At 43.9% G+C, this 22,021-nt stretch overlaps 1 protein-coding gene across 1 annotated transcript in view; it reads left to right on the top strand.

Annotated features, from left to right (window-relative positions):
* Positions 1 to 20,869, top strand: part of adcyap1r1a (adenylate cyclase activating polypeptide 1a (pituitary) receptor type I) — a gene marked incomplete at both ends in the record, with an annotated part of 24,706 nt that extends 3,837 nt beyond the window's left edge. The window contains 13 exons of the mRNA XM_080546369.1: positions 9,648 to 9,753; positions 13,837 to 13,947; positions 14,404 to 14,504; positions 14,633 to 14,730; positions 15,203 to 15,335; positions 16,714 to 16,867; positions 17,451 to 17,511; positions 17,708 to 17,777; positions 17,992 to 18,083; positions 18,997 to 19,080; positions 19,637 to 19,766; positions 20,066 to 20,107; positions 20,666 to 20,869. Of these exons, the coding sequence (XP_080402495.1) occupies positions 9,648 to 9,753; positions 13,837 to 13,947; positions 14,404 to 14,504; positions 14,633 to 14,730; positions 15,203 to 15,335; positions 16,714 to 16,867; positions 17,451 to 17,511; positions 17,708 to 17,777; positions 17,992 to 18,083; positions 18,997 to 19,080; positions 19,637 to 19,766; positions 20,066 to 20,107; positions 20,666 to 20,869 (1,386 nt within the window). The remainder of the gene's footprint in view (positions 1 to 9,647; positions 9,754 to 13,836; positions 13,948 to 14,403; positions 14,505 to 14,632; positions 14,731 to 15,202; positions 15,336 to 16,713; positions 16,868 to 17,450; positions 17,512 to 17,707; positions 17,778 to 17,991; positions 18,084 to 18,996; positions 19,081 to 19,636; positions 19,767 to 20,065; positions 20,108 to 20,665) is intronic.
* Between the last annotated feature and the right edge of the window lie 1,152 nt (positions 20,870 to 22,021).

Genomic DNA, 22,021 nt, shown 5'->3' with positions numbered 1-22,021 from the left:
TTGAAAGACATGATGTCATAATCAAAATATAAAACCTGGTTGGATAAAATAAGATTATGTTGTGATTGTGTTGACATTGTTGTGATGTCAAAAGAGATGTTGGTTATGTAATGTGTAAAGTGGAGAGGAGATTGATCGGAACTGCAGGAGTTTTCATTACTAACGAATGATGGTTGATTATTATTATACAAAAATAATAGTAATAAATATTGCAATATTGTGTTATCATAGTTATGAGCTTCACAGTGATAAAGTCTGTTTATCGTGAACTTCACGCCGGCCGTGCCCGTAACATCAGCAGACAATCGACTGCTGTAAGCGTGTAAGCGTTGAAACCTGCTTGGCAGCTTTGAAACCCGCTTGGCTCGCTCATGAATTGGCAGCTATTGTTTGCTAATGGAAAACGATCAATAAGATTACCCTCCCCCGTGCATCAAGTGATTGTATGAAGTCAAGTGGTAGCTACATTGCAGTCGTCCCGCAGTTCTAGTAGATCGTCGACATCATGTTATTTGATGTACACATTTCACGGCAAGAGAATTCCGATTTGTGGCAAACACCCAACAATTGTTCGTTCACTAAACATTATAACATGAACACAGTTATAGCACCAGTTCCTAGCACCTAGTTTCCTAGCACCAGGGGAGCCCCCCCTCCCAAATTTCGTTGTTTGGTACCTGTACTATATCAATGACAAATAAAGACCATTCATTCATTCAAACAATGACAGTTACAGTCTCGCTCAAACTGTAGCGAGATTAGGAGACTACTAATTGAGAAAAGGAAAAGAAAATACATGAAAGAAAGGAGAGAAAGAGTACAGAATGATAAATCATTCAGAATGTTATTGGTTTTAATATTTCACAATCTGCCAGAATAAGCACGCTCCCTCGCACGCCCAGCCCATCATTTTTGATGCCGCTAATGTGTGTAATGAAAAGTGTGACAATGTTGAAAGACATGATGTCATAATCAAAATATAAAACCTGGTTGGATAAAATAAGATTATGTTGTGATTGTGTTGACATTGTTGTGATGTCAAAAGAGATGTTGGTTATGTAATGTGTAAAGTGGAGAGGAGATTGATCGGAACTGCAGGAGTTTTCATTACTAACGAATGATGGTTGATTATTATTATACAAAAATAATAGTAATAAATATTGCAATATTGTGTTATCATAGTTATGAGCTTCACAGTGATAAAGTCTGTTTATCGTGAACTTCACGCCGGCCGTGCCCGTAACATCAGCAGACAATCGACTGCTGTAAGCGTGTAAGCGTTGAAACCTGCTTGGCAGCTTTGAAACCCGCTTGGCTCGCTCATGAATTGGCAGCTATTGTTTGCTAATGGAAAACGATCAATAAGATTACCCTCCCCCGTGCATCAAGTGATTGTATGAAGTCAAGTGGTAGCTACATTGCAGTCGTCCCGCAGTTCTAGTAGATCGTCGACATCATGTTATTTGATGTACACATTTCACGGCAAGAGAATTCCGATTTGTGGCAAACACCCAACAATTGTTCGTTCACTAAACATTATAACATGAACACAGTTATAGCACCAGTTCCTAGCACCTAGTTTCCTAGCACCAGGGGAGCCCCCCCTCCCAAATTTCGTTGTTTGGTACCTGTACTATATCAATGACAAATAAAGACCATTCATTCATTCAAACAATGACGGTGTGCTGGGGATGCTGACTGTCCCATGGCCAGGCCTGATGCCTCTCCTGCCCTGTCTACCTGACAGCGCCCACGCTGAGCGCTCCGGCGACCTCCTATTCACTTTCTACTTTTTAAAAATATATATTGGTGTTCATATTAATTACCATACTTTTTACTTGGAAGAATTGACGTGAACATTGCAAGTAAATAAAAATGTTACTTGAATTATCTGTCTCTCTGTGTTCGTTTGTAGTAGAAATATCACATCTGATATATCTATGTAAATAGATTTCACTGCAACATGAACACACTATATTTTCACTTTTCACAACAGCTATTTTCATTTCATTTATAATGTGCAGTAAACAAACAAAATAATGTATACTCTCTGCAATTGGCTACTATACAATGGTGCCAAAATCAACTATCCAAATATGAATCTGCGTATATCTATGTACAACCCTGTTGTAGCCTATTATTATCATGGTCGACATGAGAATTGTTGGCTACTTCATATCACAACTGAACATTCATATCAGAATCAGAATCAGAAGACTTTTATTGCCATGACATGTAAACATGTTAGGAATTTGGTTTGGAACAATGGAGCACGGTTTACAGCAGGATAGGTGCAAGACAGGACAAGACAGTGCAAACCAACATCAAAGTGCAAGAGTCATAATTAATATAAATATAAAGTGCAGAGATCAAGTGTTCATATCCAGACAGTCCAAAGCTCTCTGGGTGGGGGTGGAGGGAGGGTAGATATATATATATATATATATATATATAGCCTATAGCATTATTTGAAAATTGACAGCGCTGTACAGGCATAATCATCAAAAAAGACATTATATACAATATTATAAATATCCGTTTGTTATATAATATTTGTTGATGAACTACTTTGCTGTGGTACCTATGTAATACCACACAGCTTGATAGGTACATACTGTGCAGTGTATCATTCATAACTGTACATAGGCTACACATATCATAATATCTTATCACTATTGCATGGAACTTGGGTGAAAAAAAGCAACGGTGTGCTGGGGATGCTGACTGTCCCATGGCCAGGCCTGATGCCTCTCCTGCCCTGTCTACCTGACAGCGCCCACGCTGAGCGCTCCGGCGACCTCCTATTCACTTTCTACTTTTTTTAAATATATATTGGTGTTCATATTAATTACCATACTTTTTACTTGGAAGAATTGAAGTGAACATTGCAAGTAAATAAAAATGTTACTTGAATTATCTGTCTCTCTGTGTTCGTTTGTAGTAGAAATATCACATCTGATATATCTATGTAAATAGATTTCACTGCAACATGAACACACTTCATTTTCACTTTTCACAAAAGCTATTTTCATTTCATTTATAATGTGCAGTAAACAAACAAAATAATGTATACTCTCTGCAATTGGCTACTATACAATGGTGCCAAAATCAACTATCCAAATATGAATCTGCGTATATCTATGTACAACCCTGTTGTAGCCTATTATTATCATGGTCGACATGAGAATTGTTGGCTACTTCATATCACAACTGAACATTCATATCAGAATCAGAATCAGAAGACTTTTATTGCCATGACATGTAAACATGTTAGGAATTTGGTTTGGAACAATGGAGCACGGTTTACAGCAGGATAGGTGCAAGACAGGACAAGACAGTGCAAACCAACATCAAAGTGCAAGAGTCATAATTAATATAAATATAAAGTGCAGAGATCAAGTGTTCATATCCAGACAGTCCAAAGCTCTCTGGGTGGGGGTGGAGGGAGGGTAGATATATATATATATATATATAGCCTATAGCATTATTTGAAAATTGACAGCGCTGTACAGGCATAATCATCAAAAAAGACATTATATACAATATTATAAATATCCGTTTGTTATATAATATTTGTTGATGAACTACTTTGCTGTGGTACCTATGTAATACCACACAGCTTGATAGGTACATACTGTGCAGTGTATCATTCATAACTGTACATAGGCTACACATATCATAATATCTTATCACTATTGCATGGAACTTGGGTGAAAAAAAGCAACGGTGTGCTTGGGATGCTGACTGTCCCATGGCCAGGCCTGATGCCTCTCCTGCCCTGTCTACCTGACAGCGCCCACGCTGAGCGCTCCGGCGACCTCCTATTCACTTTCTACTTTTTTTAAATATATATTGGTGTTCATATTAATTACCATACTTTTTACTTGGAAGAATTGAAGTGAACATTGCAAGTAAATAAAAATGTTACTTGAATTATCTGTCTCTCTGTGTTCGTTTGTAGTAGAAATATCACATCTGATATATCTATGTAAATAGATTTCACTGCAACATGAACACACTTCATTTTCACTTTTCACAAAAGCTATTTTCATTTCATTTATAATGTGCAGTAAACAAACAAAATAATGTATACTCTCTGCAATTGGCTACTATACAATGGTGCCAAAATCAACTATCCAAATATGAATCTGCGTATATCTATGTACAACCCTGTTGTAGCCTATTATTATCATGGTCGACATGAGAATTGTTGGCTACTTCATATCACAACTGAACATTCATATCAGAATCAGAATCAGAAGACTTTTATTGCCATGACATGTAAACATGTTAGGAATTTGGTTTGGAACAATGGAGCACGGTTTACAGCAGGATAGGTGCAAGACAGGACAAGACAGTGCAAACCAACATCAAAGTGCAAGAGTCATAATTAATATAAATATAAAGTGCAGAGATCAAGTGTTCATATCCAGACAGTCCAAAGCTCTCTGGGTGGGGGTGGAGGGAGGGTAGATATATATATATATATAGCCTATAGCATTATTTGAAAATTGACAGCGCTGTACAGGCATAATCATCAAAAAAGACATTATATACAATATTATAAATATCCGTTTGTTATATAATATTTGTTGATGAACTACTTTGCTGTGGTACCTATGTAATACCACACAGCTTGATAGGTACATACTGTGCAGTGTATCATTCATAACTGTACATAGGCTACACATATCATAATATCTTATCACTATTGCATGGAACTTGGGTGAAAAAAAAACCTCAGCTCCAACAAATCTGAAGGGATTGTAAAAGTCATACTGTACAGTTTATCATTTTCATAACTGTCTGTACATATACATATCTTATGTATCACTATTGCTATATATAGCCTATATATAAACACATTATGTTACAAATATCAGTCTTATCCACTGTATCTAATTCAGCACTGAAGCCTGAAGGTTGAGCACAGTGTGTGCCCCCTTGCTACCTCTGCTGATATAAAAGAGAATTGCAGCCTTGGAGAAAAATATGGCAGCCGAATCCCAAGGCAAATACACAGACACACACAGAAATACTGCAAAATCGCTTTATACTAACTCGATTTTGAAAATGTAAAGATGCTGGGTGGTAGAACGCACATATCTAGGAAAAGTCATGAAAGGAGGGTCCTGAAATTTGATCGAGTGCAAAGGTAGATTTTTTTTTGTACTCACTGGTGCTGTTTAACACCTCACGGCTGTTCTAGTGTTAAGGGGCTTTTCTTTACACCCTTCTGGTTCATGTTAGATGATATACTGTTACAGTGAGCAGATGAGGGTGCTTCCCCCAGAGTCTGGGGGTGTAGTGTGCTGTCTCCCAGCTGTGTGCTTCACACTCCTCTGACTCCTATGTCTGGAGCGAGAGTGACACAGCACAGCTGGGCCAATGGGGCGACGGGAAACGAAGAAACCGCCACGCCAACAAAAACAACAACAACAACAACTCAACACACTTCACAGAGACAGCGGCTATGTCTTCCGGAATGTGTGTGTGTGTGTGTGTGTGTGTGTGTGTGTGTGTGTGTGTGTGTGAGAATAGAATAATTTTTTGGCCTTTGACTTTGACTTAGGAAGCCAACCTTTCCTTGTTTCAGCATTTAAAATGTTTTCAGGGTTGCTGCAGACTGTTCATATGATGAATGGACATTAATTATCTCTCTACATCAAATAATCCTAATTTCTGGGAAGGCCCATATATGTACATAATATATTTCTTTTGTGAGGGAGAGAGAGAGAGAGAGAGAGAGAGAGAGAGAGGGAGAGAGAGAGAGAGAGAGAGAGAGAGAGAGAGAGAGAGAGAGCGAGAGAGAGAGAGATGAGTCAGCCACTGTTTTTAGGCTTAGGGGACATATAACAGCCACCCAGCATTGATACCATGTCCTTCATAGTGGCTTATGCCCAGGTGGCCTATCTAACCAGTGAGGCTGAAACTCCATTCATAGAGAGAGAGAGAGAGGGAGAGAGAGATGAGTCAGCCAACATTTTGAGGCCTAGGTGTTCCAGTGTTACAGCCCCCCTACGGTCAAAGAGAGAGACATGAAGGATATGGATAGAATGTGACAGAGAAAGAGAGAGTATGATAGAGAGAGCGGGCGAATAAAGAGAAGAATAGGGCCTGGGAGACACAGGGGCCAGTGGAAGTGAGTGATGGACAGTGTTGCCACAGTTACTTTGAAAAAGTATTCTGATTACTGATTACTGATTACTCCTTTAAAAAGTAATCTAGTTACTTTACTGATTACTTGATTTTAAAAGTAACTAAGTTAGATTACTAGTTACTTTTTTAGTTACTATTGGCAGCTGCCTAGGCACCCGACCCCCCCCCCCCCCCCCCACCCGCAACATAAAAATGAAAACTGGTTTTGCCAAAACTCACTTTATTTTAACAGTAACTTAAATTACATAATTAAACTTTAAACAATAACTTAAAACAACAAAATAAAGAGTCTTTCTTTGCCTCACCCAACATAAATACTTGTTTTTAAACAATAAAATAAATATAATCTTTATTTAAGTGGGGCTACCCCCCTCAAAACGCAATTTCCCATTTTTCCCCGATTTTGAGATGAGTTGCTCTTTTGCCTCCTAAACATGTTTTCTTTCATATTAGTGACAATACAACGTCGACAAAAACACATTTGGTTGTTTATTTTACTTGATTGTGGTGCATGCGTCCGTAAAATCCTCATAAATTCGCCAAAAGTTAGTAGTTTACGCACAGCGTTACCGAAACGGCTGCTGTCTGAAATACATCAAGCCTGGCCTTGTTTGAAAGATGTGTTTCTTGTGCTCAAAATGGCCGCTTCCAAAATTTACAACGCCCCTTGTATCAGCAACCAATCACTAAAATAGATAGGTTGCATTCTTTTAGAATACGCGATTCTATTGGTTGATGCGAAAATTCTCGAATGTGATTGGTTGTCGTGTCCCATGTGACGCGGAAGGCGGAACTAGCCTCTCCACTCAGCCGTTTAACATTGGCGACCTACTGAACTTTAGGGACACTTTTGGGACACTTCCTATGTAGCCAGGGGAACAGAAAAAGACACACACCATCAGTGGGATGCCAGCTTTCAGACAAAAGTGATTTCAAGTCTCTAGCCCAATGTATCACCAAACAGCGCTCAATTTAGTCAATCACTGTGACCCACCGTTTAACATTGGCGACCTCCTGAACTTTAGGCTCACTTTTGGGACACTTCCTATGTAGCCAGGGGAACAGAAAAAGACACACACCATCAGTGGGATGCCAGCTTTCAGCCAAAAGTGATTTCAGATCTCTAGCCCAATGTATCACCAAACAGCACTCAATTTAGTCACTCACTACCCCTCCCCACTCAGCCGTTTAACATTGGCGACCTCCTGAACTTTAGGCTCACCTTTGGGACACTTCCTATGTAGCCAGGGGAACAGAAAAAGACACACACCATCAGTGGGATGCCAGCTTTCAGACAAAAGTGATTTCAAGTCTCTAGCCCATTGTATGGCCTCCTGTGGCCAGAATTCATAACTCCCCTCCTGAGTGAGCTAGAGGTCTGGTTTTCACAAATGTCGAACATCTTCGGTCGCGCCTAGCAGAAAAAACTCGACAGAGTACGGGTGCCAAGCCCCTTACGAATGACCTCGTCGAAAACGGTGCGTCTCTGCGCCTCGGAACGGCCGCGCTGACCGAAAAGCATTTAAAAATAACTCAAATTCAGGCTTCTCGGCCTAGGCACTTCAGGTCAAAGTACCGCTGCGTCGCAACCGTACGAGCCACAGACGCCGTTCTAATATTTCCTGAATCGGCTCGGGCCCGCCGAACACATATCCGAGCCCCGACTCGGTTGCGGCGCCAGTACCAGGTTCTGTCCCTCTCTCACACACAGGAGAGGCAGATGTGCTCACACACCAGTACCAGGTTCTGTAACTAGGCTTGACACAAGTGTGTGTGTGTGTGTGTGTGTGTGTGTGTGTGTGTGTGTGTGTGTGTGTGTGTGTGTGTGTGTGTGTGTGTGTGTGTGTGTGTGTGTGTGTGTGTGTGTGTGTGTGTGTGTGTGTGTGTGTGTGTGTGTGTGTGTGTGTGTGTGTGTGTGTGTGTCTGGCTGGCTGGCTGGCTGTAGTTCTGTGTGCTGATTACATGGTGGTGCCAGAGGTTTGTGAGAGAGGGAGACACTTTCTATTCCATAACAGCCACTATTTGTAGCCTGTGTGCATTTCTGTTCAGTTTATGTTATTCAGTTATCAGTCAGGTGTTTAGGATGTTTATTGCTAATGGTTTGATTAGGTTTTGTGTTTGTGAATAGCAGTTTCAAATAAAAATGTTTCATATTTCACAATACAAAACTTTGAGTCTGTTTTCCCGAAAATTTGTTTTTATGTGTTTGTCCACACACTTGTCCACACACAAGGATTTTCCTTGCACCAAAACAGACCAAACTTTCCACATTTCTTCCTATCCATATTCTGCTTCTCTGCACACAAGAGTTTGATGATATATCATTCATAGCCCTGTTTATAGTACATTTTATACCAAAACCATGGCGAAAATAGATTTTTTTATGACTATGGACAGTATTTCCTGATGTATGGGCTGATACGAGGACATAGACACAATCTGCTGTGTGCAAAGTTTGTTTTCTTATGTGTCAACATAAATAAAATAAAAAAATAAAAAAATTGACAAATATGATGGTGTGAGTGATCCTGGAGATTTGGGTCCAATTAGCATCTAATTTGCATAATAAACATAAACAATAATAAATTCAGAAAACTTGCAATACATTTTTTCATAGTTTTTATGTACATAACAAACTGGGAATGTGTTCATAGTGATATCTATTTTCTTTCTTTTTTTGCCTATTGGCAAAGTCTAGGGGGGGTAGCCTCCCCTTAACAGTAACTAGCAAGGAGGGGTTTCACAAAACCTAAAACCTACCCTGACCATTCAGGCTTTTACCACAGGACAATATTTTCTTGCCAGCACAGAGTGTACAACGAACATTTATGTTCTTGTCATCCTTTGCTGACACAAACTCAAAATAATCCCTATATTTCCAGCTATTTAACGCATATCTCTGTTCTCGCTCCATTATACGCTTCTGTTTACACTGTGCAATCAGCGTGGTGATACACGTGAGCGATTCTGCTGCACCTCGTGTTGAAAACGTGATCACTGACGTCACTCCCCAAGACGCGAGAAAAGCAATAAATGTTTGTTTACTATCGAACATTACAAAGAAATACTGCATTTAGCCTAAGTTATGAGGTAGTAACGCAATAGTAACGCACAGTCACTCGAATAAGTAACTTTAATCAGATTACTGATTTGGAAATAGTATCGCGATAGAATAGTCGTTACTGGGAAAAGTAATCAGATTAGAGTATCGCGATACTTAGTATCGCGTTACCGGCATCACTGGTGATGGAGAACATCAAAGCCATTGAGAGAGGACTCTGAAGAAGAAAGAACGTCCACTTTTACTTGTCTGCCAAACGTTCTGTTGTACCAGCTCTGTGTTGGACGCCTGTGACTGTGGAATTAGAATTGTGTCTCTCTGTCCCAGACCAATAGAGAACTATTGTGATGCTAAAATGGGATGGTGGCATAATATTTGTGTTGCGTCGTAAGTTTTTTATTGCTTGACATTGTGTCTGGTCTTTCAGGTGAGCTCCATGCATTCAGAACTCTCCAACTGTGTCATCAAACGGGAACAGGAACGATGCATGGAGCGGATCGCGCTGCATGAACCCATAGATGACCTTGAATATGGTAAGGCTGTGTGTGTGTGTGTGTGTGTGTGTGTGTGTGCCTGCATGCGTGCGTGCATGTGTGTGTGTGTGTGTGTGTGTGTGTACGTATGTGTGTGGGCAGGGATGCATTTTCACAGACTGTACTTGTTTATGTGTGTGTTTGTGTTGCTGGTCACTTAAATGAATGTCTAGTAGTAAACCAGCTTGCATTTATCTTCTCCCTCTGGGAGTCATCTCCCCCATGCCCCTTCCAACAACACAGGAAACAGGGATGTGAAACCTGGAAGCAATTATTATTTTGGAAATGGAGTGTTTTTTTCTTTTTTGTTATTAGAGAATGCTGTATGTTCCCAACTGAGTTTGCTGTGAGAGCTCAGCCAACCCGGCTGCATCTCTGACTCATGCGTTCTGTTGGCAGTGACAAGGCCACTCCGGAAGAAGAAAATAGACGAGGACTTTAGAATAGAAAAATAACTAGTTTACGGGAAAAGGAAACCACTTTAAGGCCCGGATCATTTCTCAACTTGCGACCGTTCGTAAAGGTCGCGCTCGCTGCCTCGCTTCCTCTCTGCAGAGGAAGCACCGCGAGGTGGTCCGACTATCAGTCTAACCTTACCTCAGGATGGACCCCCTTGACATCACTGTAGAGGATCTATTATTGGGAGCCTGTAGGGTAGAACGATACCCATGACTTGTCTTCAGTGACGCTGTGTGTCTCGTACCTCACAGAGGGACACTTTGAAGAACAGAAATGTGTCTCAAGACAGAAATTCCATCTGGACTTCTGCTTAAAGGCAGTGGTGTCCTTCACCTGCGGTACACGGAGTACCATGAATATGAACCGGACAGATAAATAAGCCCATTTACTCTAGACTATTTCAGACCATGCTGTCCTATGCATGGGTCTGACCCACCCCTTTAATTGATCCCTCTCTCTTCCAGTCCCTGTAAAAGGAACAGTTCTGTTGCTTCTGCTGACAGCAAATCGTTGGGGGGAAGAAATACAAAAAACGCCAAGTTCGCACAAATCTGACTGTGGAGGGAAAAAAAGGAGAGATGAGGGATAGAGTGATTGAAACAACGAGCAAAAAATAAATAAAAAGGAAAACAAGGGAGTTAAGGCATTGGAGACACAGATGCCAAGAGATGATACAGTATCTCTGATTTAAAGCAGTGAATGAACAGGGACTAAAGGGATTAACAACTCATGACATTGTTCATTCATTAAACCTGATGAGGTCAGGTGATGAGTGGTCTAACTGTCCTTGAGGGGAGGTTAGGTACTTACAATGTAGATCACCAGCAATGACGTTTATGAGAGGTTTAGAGAAAGGCTCCATTAATAATGGAGTAATAATTAGGGAATAATAGTATTTATTATAGTGCCCGCCACAAAAAGCATCTTCAAACAGTCTGACCTCTATAGTCTAGCCCCTATAGTCTGACCCCTATTCAAAGAAGAGTCTGTGTACCCAACCATTATCATACAATATAACCCTATTATACTTTACTATCAGGGGAGGCTGGTGGAGGTAGGGGGGTGGGGTGGGTAGCAGCAAGGTTGGTGGGTAGCTGTAGTAGAACATCTATTTTTGTTTACAGGGTGGATGCTAGCAAAGACCATTTCCGTCGACGGGCAGGGGGGGGGCTGGTGAGGGGGGTGCTAGCGGTGAAAATTGCTCACTGGGGGGGCAAGACGCACATTTGCCTGTCCCCCCCTAGTGCCGGCCTTGCTCTGGCGCCTTATTGCTTAATGACCTTACAGGTTCAATGTTATTTTGTCCGTGATATCTGCATCAATGCAGAATCATCCCAGAATGTTCGCTGCTTTATAGCTATTTCTGTCAGTGATTCATGTCGCTCTGTTATGAGAGGGTTGTGTGTCTGTTTTTAGGAGCTATGCAGTGTGTTTTTTAGGGTCTATGGAGTGTATTTTAAGGAGCTATGCTTTTAACCATGATGCTTTTAGCAGGAATGTTGGGCTGAGGGAAGCATTGTGACGAGCTTAGGGTGAGTCCTGCTTCTGGAACGTTATTAAGATGAATGCTCTCTGGTCCCCTGTGTGAGTGCTATCAGATTGTTACTGATGAGGACAAATGAGTGTGGCTTTCTCCGCATTATTAGATGTGGGTACAGTGTGTGTGTGTGTGTGTGTGTGTGTGTGTGTGTGTGTGTGTGTGTGTGTGTGCGTCTGTGTGTGCGTCTGTGTGCGTGTGTGCTTGTGCATGTGCGTGTGCTTGTGCGTGTGCTTGTGCGTGTGCTTGTGCGTGTGCTTGTGCGTGTGCATGCTTGCATGCGTGCGTGTGCTTGCGTGCGTCAGTGTGCGTGTGAAACTGAAGTAGTGAGCAACATTTCGATTTTTTGGGACTAATAGAACGGTGAAGCTCTGGTTATGTACAGCATCTTCCATAACTGTTGCCAGCACGTCAGTCGTAGAAGAGTCGGTATAGCTGTTTAATCCGACACACGGTGAACGGGAGATTGAGTGTGTGATTGTGTCTGTTTCTGAGTGAAGCAGATAGAGCTTTATTTAGCTTGGTTACCTCTGCAGCTCTGCAGGGCTCATTTGGCTCGTGTTTGCCCTTTAAAAGGTAATTGGCTGGGTGTCCAGCTCACCAGACAGAACCAAAACAGATTAGAGCTCGTAGCAGGAGGGAAGGATTCTACCGAGACAGACAGACACGACCAGTCTTGTGCACCGTCTCTGCCTCTGCAGCGCCAGCACCGTAGAGAATAGAACAGGGTTGTGTCTTTCGCAGACAACACCTTTATGCTGTACATCTAACAACAACGGTAGTCAGCCCAGAGAGGGGAGGGAGGGAGGGAGGGAGGGAGGGAGGGAGGGAGAGAGAGAGAGAGAGAGAGAGAGAGAGAGAGAGAGAGAGAGAGAGAGAGAGAGAGAGAGAGAGAGAGAGAGAGAGAGAGAGAGAGAGAGAGAGAGAGAGAGAGAGAGAGAGAGAGAGAGAGAGAGAGAGAGAGAGAGAAAGAAGAGAAGAGAGACAAAGAAACTGTGAAACAGAGGATAATATTATATGCCATTTAGCTGACGCTTTTAACCAAAGAGACTTACATTGCAGTGAGTGCATACATTCTTCAGTATATATAGTCCCGGCGGGAATCGAACCCACAACCGAATGTTAGCGCCATGCTCTACCAACTGAGCCACAGAGTAACATGAGTTCAGCCAGCTTCAGGTCATTTCTAATTCACCATACTAAAAGCCAGGCCAATGATATGAGTCTTCAAACAGATTAAGATGCTGAAATGCACACGGTGTACAAAAAAGCACATTCATCTCTCCACTCACATAAGACTACCTACCTACCTACCTACCACGTAGGTTAGCCGTGAGCGAGTGACAGGTCAGCCAGCATTGAGCGGCTCCTACCGGTTTGGTAGCTTATTTGAAACAGAGTGAGAGGTGGGAGATGAAGGGGAGAAAACAACGGAGGAGATTCTGGGCTGGGGGGGGGGCTGTCGTTGAGGTGATGTCCGCCGGGGGTTTAACAATGAGAAAACGGAACCACTAAGCGTCCATGTGGGAAAACACTGCGTTCAATTGCGTTCAATGCCCTCGCTTCCTCCACCAACTGCTGAAATAGACCTGCTATTGATCATGCTGACCACATCAGAGATTCCAGAGGGACTAAGAAGTACTGCTTGGCAGTACTACCGTTACCTCCGGCTCTGCCTTTACTGCTCTCTTTTACCTCCCTGCTGGGAAGATCAGGGTGGACGATTCTGGCAGTGTATACTGGCGTAATAAAGTGTGCGGTGAAGTGTATATTAAACCCTGGCATATGACATAATTGTGTGTGTGTGTGGTGTGTGTGTGTGTGTGTGTGTGTGTGTGGTGTGTGTGGTGTGGTGTGTGTGTGTGTGTGTGTGTATGTGTGTGTGTGTGGTGTGTGTGTGTGTGTGTGTGGTGTGGTGTGTGTGTGTGTGTGGTGTGTGTGTGTGGTGTGTGTGTGTGTGTGTGTGTGTGTGGTGTGTGTGTGTGTGTATGTGTGTGTGGTGTGGTGTGTGTGTGTGTGTGTGTGTGTGTGTGTGTGGTGTGTGGTGTGTGTGTGTGTGTGTGTGTGTCTTCTCTCCTGCCCCCCAGGGTGCCCCTGGATGTGGGATAACCTGACGTGTTGGCAGGCGTCGGGCGTGGGCCAGGTGGTGGTGGTCAACTGCCCGGAGCTCTTCAATGAGTTCATGAGCCCCGACGACGGTAGGTACCGTGGCCAGCGAGCCGGTCGACGGTGGTGGAGGTAGAAATCAGAGCATGGGATGGAATGAGGAATGGTATCAACGGTGTCAACGGTGTCAACGGTGTCAACGGTCTCAACGGAAATGAACATTTTCCCTTTCACCAGCGGTGTCCAGTGCTGTTACCCGGACACATCCCAAAAGTCTTTCTATGAATACCCTTGGTTCTTGATACTTGGAGGTTGTACGTCGCATTGGATAAACGCGTCTGCTAAATGTAAAAAATGTTATGTGTTAATATATGTGTCTGATACCGTTCCTCATTCCGTTCCATGCGTTTACTACCTCCACCAGCCTCTCCTGTCTACAGGAGTACAGTATATTCATGGGAAGCATTTTGGTCTGGTCTGAGCAGTGGAGGAGCATCATTGTAACGGTATGTGGTGGTGGTGGTGGTGGTGGTGGTGGTGTGTTTCAGAGATGGGGAAGATCAGTCGGAACTGCACCGAGGAGGGCTGGTCCGAGACGTTCCCTCACTACTACGACGCCTGCTTCTCTGATGACAACACGACCAAACCCGTACGAAACCTCTCGCCCCCCATAACACCGATGACAACACTGTTTTAATGGCTGTCATAAACTGCTCCTGATGCACTCTCCCTGGGGTTATAAAGATGACTAACCACCCCTCTCCCTGCCCCCTACAGGATATGTACTATGCGTCGGTCAAGGCCTTGTACACTGTGGGCTACAGCACCTCTCTGGTGTCCCTCACCACGGCTATGGTCATCCTCTGCCGGTTCAGGTGAGCGTGATGTCTGTTGAGTCATGTATTCTACTAATGCCGCCCCCTGGTGGATCGGAGGCCACCCTGAAAGATAGTTCGGCCATTTTAAGTGCTGAAAGCGGTGATGTAATAAAAGGTTCTGTTCTGTAATGTAATAAAAGGATCTGTTCTGTGTGTGTGTGTGTGTGTGTGTGTGTGTGTGTGTGTGTGTGCGTGTGCGCGTGTGCGTGTGTGTGTGTGTGTGTGTGTGTGTGTGTGTGTGTATGTATGTAAGTGTGTGTGTAATGTTGGATGTTTGCTGTGATTCATGTGTGTGTGTGACAAAGACTTGTGGGCTAAATCTCACCTACGCAGTCAGGTAAAGAAACAACAACAGCAGCATGATGATCCCTCTGCCCCCCCCTCCTGCCCTCCATCCCTCCCCTCCCCTCCCCCCTCTCTCAATCCCCCTCCCCTCCTGCCCTCTCCCCCTCCCCCCCGCCCCCTACAGAAAGCTCCACTGCACCAGGAACTTCATCCACATGAACCTGTTTGTGTCGTTCATCCTGAGAGCCATCTCCGTGTTCATTAAGGACGGGGTCCTGTACGCCGAGGAGGACAGTGACCATTGCTTCATACACACTGTGAGTCGCGGCAACACCACGTGACGCCGACTACTGCTGCGACGGCTGATTGAAACCAGCCAATGACGCGAACGCAGAGAGAAACGACCCCTAGCGCGATGCTGTGACCTTGTACATGACACGACTGTGGTTTCAGAACAGGGGGGTGGAGGGAGAAATCGGAGAGAGAGAGAGAGAAAACGGGCTCATTGTAATGCATGGAATGGTTTGATACCGTTCCTCGTTCCATTCCATCCATTACAATGAGCCCCGTCCTCTCTCCGGTTCCTACCTCCACCAGCCTCCCCTTGTTCCAGAAGGTTGGGGAAGCCACAACCACTGATTGGTGGACCTCAAACAATAACTCTCCCTACTTATCGTCAGTTCAGTGACATCTGATCAATAGAAGCCACTGATCGATCTTGAAGTCAATCAGCTTGGTCAGGTTAGAACAGTCTATAGAGCCCCTGCACAAGGTTTGAGTCTTTCACCTCCGCACTCATATTACTGCTCCGTACCCTAAAAAGCACTAGACCTTTTAGTGAACTGCAGATATTCTGGAAAACGAAACGTACCAACACGATAACGACCGAGCATGACTGTAATATGTAACCCCCCGCCCCCCCCCCCGCGTGATAACAGCTCATTTCTCATTGTCCCTATGCTTGTATGATAAACATGTCTAATTACAACTCGCTGAATGGCTGCAGCCAGCCTTGGAAATATCCCATTAGCAGAGCATTACCATATCAATACCTGTTTAGCCCCTTGCAACCCCGGCGTCGCGCGCCGCCGCGGTCTCCATGGCGATCACAGGTCACCCTAATGACATCAGCGCCCGTCTGAATTGGATCAGCGGGATAATTGATTGAGCCCGCAGAAAACAGGGGGGTACTTTTATTACCTATCATGTTATGCTGATAACATCATGTTACATGTCATGATTCGATTGTTTATCCCTGTGCGATGTTCAGGTCACAGTCTTATGTTGTGTATGTCAATATGATAGGAGTAAGGAGTTGTGTTCTGTCCAATCAGGGGAGGCCGGTGGAGGTAGAAATCAGTGGACGGGCTGATTGTAATGCACGGAATGGAATGAAGAATGTTATCAAACACGTGGGGTATCAAACACGTGTGTTTGGTACAATTTCTCATGCCGTTGCGTGCATTTACAATGAGCCCGTCCTCCAATTTCTTCCTCCACTGGCCTCCCCTGTGTCCGATGTACCTATGATTGAACAAGTAATGTACTTATGTATGCCAGGCGAAGACATATGCTTGAAAGGTTGCGATAAAGAACAAGAAGTGTACCGTATAATGTATAATGTGGGCAGGTTTTATTTATTTCTTTATTTTCAATACTTAGTACTTAGTGTACCTATTGGGGGTTTGTTTCCAGGTGGCGTGCAAAGCGGTGATGGTGTTCTTCCACTACTGCGTCATGTCAAACTACTTCTGGCTCTTCATAGAAGGCCTCTACCTCTTCACACTACTGGTGGAGACCTTCTTCCCAGAGAGACGCTACTTCTACTGGTACACCATCATCGGATGGGGTAGGTGGAATAGACAGGGTTCCAACTCAGGTCTCCCGCACAAACAACCCAGGGTTCCACCGTTAGACCAAGAGGACATCCTCATACTCACTTTGAGTTTACAGGGCTACCCCATCATCAGATTCCAGAAACCACCTCCGCTACAAAGGCACTTGACTGTCGATGACTGTAGATGACTGTAGATTAGGTGAACTATTATGCAGTAACTGAATCAGCGGAACCAATTATGTTTCACTGAATAATTAGATGAATTATAGCACTGGACATTGACAAAGGATTTATCGCCATCCAATTAAAGAGTTCAGTGGAACTATTATGAGATCTAATTACTGAGTGTAAGTCTTAGGTCTGGAACTGTTCTCTATTGTTAGACATGTGTAATGTGGGAACCGTGCAATCATAGAATTACAATCATATCCCGGGGAGGCTGGTGGAGGTGGAAAGAAATCGGAGGACAGGTTAATTGTAATACATGGCACAATGACACACGTTCCCTTCCGTGCATTACAATGAGCCCGTCCTCCGATTTCTGCCTCCAACAGCCTCTCCTGAATCCTGTCCTGTATTGTTGTCATGTCTGTAGGTACACCTACCATTTGTGTGACCGTATGGGCGGTTCTGCGGCTTCATTTCGATGACTCAGGGTATGAAATATGTATTAAATATGTCCTATGTATTAAAACAAATAAAAAATGATATATATATATGTATCTATAGTTTTTTATATTATAGAAATCTTACATGATGATGTCATTTACATCATATCTCATCATATCATGTTTTTCATTGTTATAGATGATGAGTGTTGTGTAACTCTTTCTTCTCTAATGCCTAATGCAGCTGCTGGGATACGAATGACAACACTGCCCTCTGGTGGGTGATCAAAGGACCGGTGGTGGCTTCTATCATGGTGAGATAATTTATTGTATGACTCATGCATTCAATGCAGTCAGGAATCTATCATAGCTAATCTGCTCATTAGTGCAGACACTTGACAGCACTTCGTGACAACTTCTAAATTGATTACAACATTTGCTGATTGGCTATTGATGTGTGCTCTCTCTTGTCTACAAAGTGTGACAGCAAATATGGATTCTGCGTTTTTTTCTTGTTTCTTCCTGTAGATCAATTTTGTCCTCTTCGTTGGAATTATCATCATCCTCGTCCAGAAACTGCAGTCTCCTGACATCGGAGGAAACGAGTCAAGCATTTACCTGTGAGCCCCAGCTCTCTCTCTCTCTCTCTCTCTCTCTCTCTCTCTCTCTCTCTCTCTCTCTCTCTCTCTCTCTCTCTCTCTCTCTCTCTCTCTCTTTCTCTGTTACTGTCTCTGTATTTCTCTCTGTCTTTCTTTCTCTCCCTCTCTCTTTCTCTTTCTAACATACGTTCTTACAAGGACCATTTTGTCTGAGTGGGTGTGTTCACAACCGCTATGAAGTGTTACTATTAGAATAGAGATTTGCTTGGCATTGAGAGCATCATTAGTTTGTCCTGGAGTCTGACTACTATATTCATGGAGCAGGAAATGATTTAGCACTTGAGAACGCAACCGCTGTAGGTGCTGATTGGTTATTGCACATACCTTCCCTGAGAGGTAATTGGTTGATGTTCCCTTCTGCTCAGACCTGATAGGTTAACTCTGTCCTCCATGTGTATGGGTGGTAGAGGTGGTAGTGAGCCATGAGAAGTCATCACTGATGGACAAGCTCTGACGTTTACCTCATCAAGCCCTCAGTGTCCTTGCGTGTTGCCGAGTGTCTGACGATGTCGTCTGGTTGCGATTTATAGGTTCTAGAGCCTCGTCATCTAGATCGGTGTGTCACCACATTCCACCACGGACATTGTCTTTGCATCAAACGGGTCTTGACGCAGGATGTGTCTCACATCCCAGGGTTGGTTACCCTGCCCTCAGTTGAAACTTTCGAGAGAAACTTTGCTTTTCGTCTCTTCCTGGTTCTACTCCGACAACACACCGGTGTCCTTGGAGACCGTAGGCCCCCGAGTCTGTTGCGTTGTCGCGACGTTGTGACGACGTGTGGCCAATACTGTACCGTGTGTGTGACTGTGTGTCTGTCCCTAAAGACATGTTGTATTTGTTGTGTTGTTGTGTGTGTTGTCTTTGTGGTGTGTAGCAGCTGTGCTCAGAAATGCTTCAGTGAGCCCAGTCAGGCTGTTCAGCATTCGTGCAGGATGTCAGAGCTATCAGCCATCACACTGTAAGTGTGTGTCAATGTGTGTCTGTGTGCATGTGTGTGGGTGCCTGCGTGCGTGTGTGCGTCTGTATGTAGGTGTGTGTGTGCGTGTGTGTGTGTATGTGTGTGTGTGTGTGTGTGTGTGTGTGTGTGTGTGCGTGCATGCATGCCTGTGTGTATGTGTGTGTCTGTATGTATGTATGTGCGTGCGTGTGTGTGCGTGCGTGCGTGCGTGTGTGTGTGTGTGCGTGCGTGCATGCATGCCTGTGTGTATGTGTGTGTTTGTATGTATGTGCGTGCGTGCGTGCGTGAGTGTGTGTGTGTGTGTGTGTGTGTGTGTGTGTACTGTCCTCCATTACTGTGTCAGTCAGTTGTGTGTTCGTGTGTTCGCTCATCCCAATCACCACAGACTATACAGGACAACGACAGACTATTATACTCTGAAAAGGAAGTGTTTTGCATTGATTTGGGATTTTGTCTTCACCATGGAAACGCTTCAATCGATACGATGCTGATATGTGTTGTGACAGGAGCAGGTGTAGCGTTGCCTGAGTGTAACCGTGCTGTGTGTCGTTGACAGACGCCTGGCCCGCTCCACTCTCCTCCTCATCCCTCTGTTTGGTATTCACTACACCGTATTCGCCTTCTCCCCCGAGGACGTCAGCAAGAGAGAGAGACTGGTGTTTGAGCTGGGCCTGGGATCCTTCCAGGTAACCACTACTATACATACACTCCTCATAGATGGGGAGATGGAGGGATGGATGGAGAGATGGATGCATGGATAAATGGATGGGCCGATGAAATAGATGGACATATGAATGGGTTATGGGTAGATGGATGGATGGATGGACGATGAAATAGATGGACGTATGGATGGATAGATGGATGGACGATGAAATGGATGAACATATGGATGGGTAGATGGATGGATAGATGGATGCAAAGAAGGCCTGTTTACTCGGTGGCGTCTCTCATAGGAAGATCCTAAAGCCCTTCTCTTCCCCTCCAGGGCTTTGTGGTGGCTGTCCTCTACTGTTTTCTCAACGGAGAGGTAAGCTGGTTGGCCCCGTTGTAAATAAGGTCAGGTGTCCCACCAGGATAGCATCTTAACTTAGCCAATGTTACAATATTATCTATTATTGAATATTCAGGAATGATGTGACTCATTTATTCACAATGATTCACAGGTCTCTACAAATGAAGTATTCACTTCTTAATAAGAATAAGAATAAGAATACTTCTACTACTACTACTACTACTACTACTACTACTACTACTACTACTACTACTACTACTACTACTACTACTACTACTACTACTACTAATAATAATAATAATAATAACAATAACAATAACAACAATACTACTACCACTACAACTACTACTACTACTACTACTACTACTACTACTACTACTACTACTACTACTACTACTACTACTACTAATAATAATAATAATAATAATAATAATAATAATAATTATGTGATTGTGTACACTTTAGAAATGTTTTTGAAGACAATCAGATGAGAGAATATGAAGTAGTGGATGCCCTCGTGCACCTTTCCAGCTAAGTACATTAAAAATGACCTTGTGAAGTTTCTCCCTGAAGGTGCAGTCGGAGATCAAGAGGAAATGGCGCAGCTGGACGGTGAACAGGTACTTTGCTGTGGACCTGAAGCAGCAGCGGCATCCTTCCCTGGCCAGCAGTGGTGTGAACGGGGGGACGCAGCTCTCCATCCTCAGCAAGAGCAGCTCACAGATACGCATGTCCAGCCCCCAGGCCGAGAATGCCAACCTCAACCTGCCAACCTGAACGTCTGATTGGCTCAGTCTCCTAACAAGGCCCCGCCCGCCCGCCCGCCCGCCCGCCCGCCCAGCCACCCACCCACCCGCCCGCCCGCCCTCTTCCTCCTAGTATATCCGGCCCCCAGGCCCGAGAACGCCGACTTCAACCTGCCCACCTGAACATCCGATTGGCTCAAGCTCAACTTCCTCCTAAGGCCCCGCCCCACTTCCCACCCACCTGCTCCAATCAGAACAGGCCGTGCCAAAACGGTGGCTCCCTTCACGGAGCTCCGGCAGCAGCCATCAACAAGTTAGAATCTGAGGGAAATAATGTATTGATTTTGCATTAACTGAGACATTGCTCTAAAGTACTACTCTACTACATGCTAGATACATTGGCATTGCTCTGTTACTATGGGGCCTTGTAGTGTACACCAGGGGAGGCTGGTGCGGGTAGACATCGGAGGGGGTGCTCATTGGAATGCATGGAACGGAATGAGGAATGGTATCGGTGATTGATACCGTTCCTCATTCCCTTCCATATGTACAATGAGCCTGTTTCCGAGCTCTACCTCCACCAGCCTCCCCTGGCGTACACTACAATGGCATTGCCCTATTACGATGGTATACACTATTCTCCCTTAGTGGTGCTATGCACTCTTGGAGCATAGCTTGGAAATCTGTTACAGCGTGGAAATCTGTTACCCTATTATGAAACCCTTTAGGTTTTCAGACAATTCAAAGTCAATATTCAGTTGTGTTCAAAGGAGAGGTAACAGACAGACTTCCCCCTATAGCTAGGATGTATCATGTCATATTCTTCACTATACCAGAACTTCTAATCGACAGGTGTTATCGTAATTAATGTATTCACCCAAAAAAAAGATGATAACGTTGAAAAGGAAAAAAAGGAGAGAACAAAAAGGTGTGGAGATGGTCAAATATGGCTGCCGTGATATTTGGCATTCATGTTCGGTGTGTGTACATCGTGTAGTGTGAGCTTCAAAGTGCCATACGGGTTGCCTGATCTGATCTGCCAGGGATCCAAAGAGAAAGAGCAACCAAATCTTCGCCTTGCTTGTAAAAAACGCTCTATGTATATGTCCCATCTCTTTGATATGATTGTGAACTGTCTCTCTTTTTTTCTACAATCAGCCATAAGTACAGAGTATGTCAAAAA

Source organism: Nansenia antarctica (assembly GCF_963989245.1).
Source record: "Nansenia antarctica genome assembly, chromosome: 16".
NCBI classification, from domain to species: domain Eukaryota; kingdom Metazoa; phylum Chordata; class Actinopteri; order Argentiniformes; family Microstomatidae; genus Nansenia; species Nansenia antarctica.
Note: the sequence above shows the minus strand (reverse complement) of the source record. Positions and strands in the feature narration are given on the sequence as shown.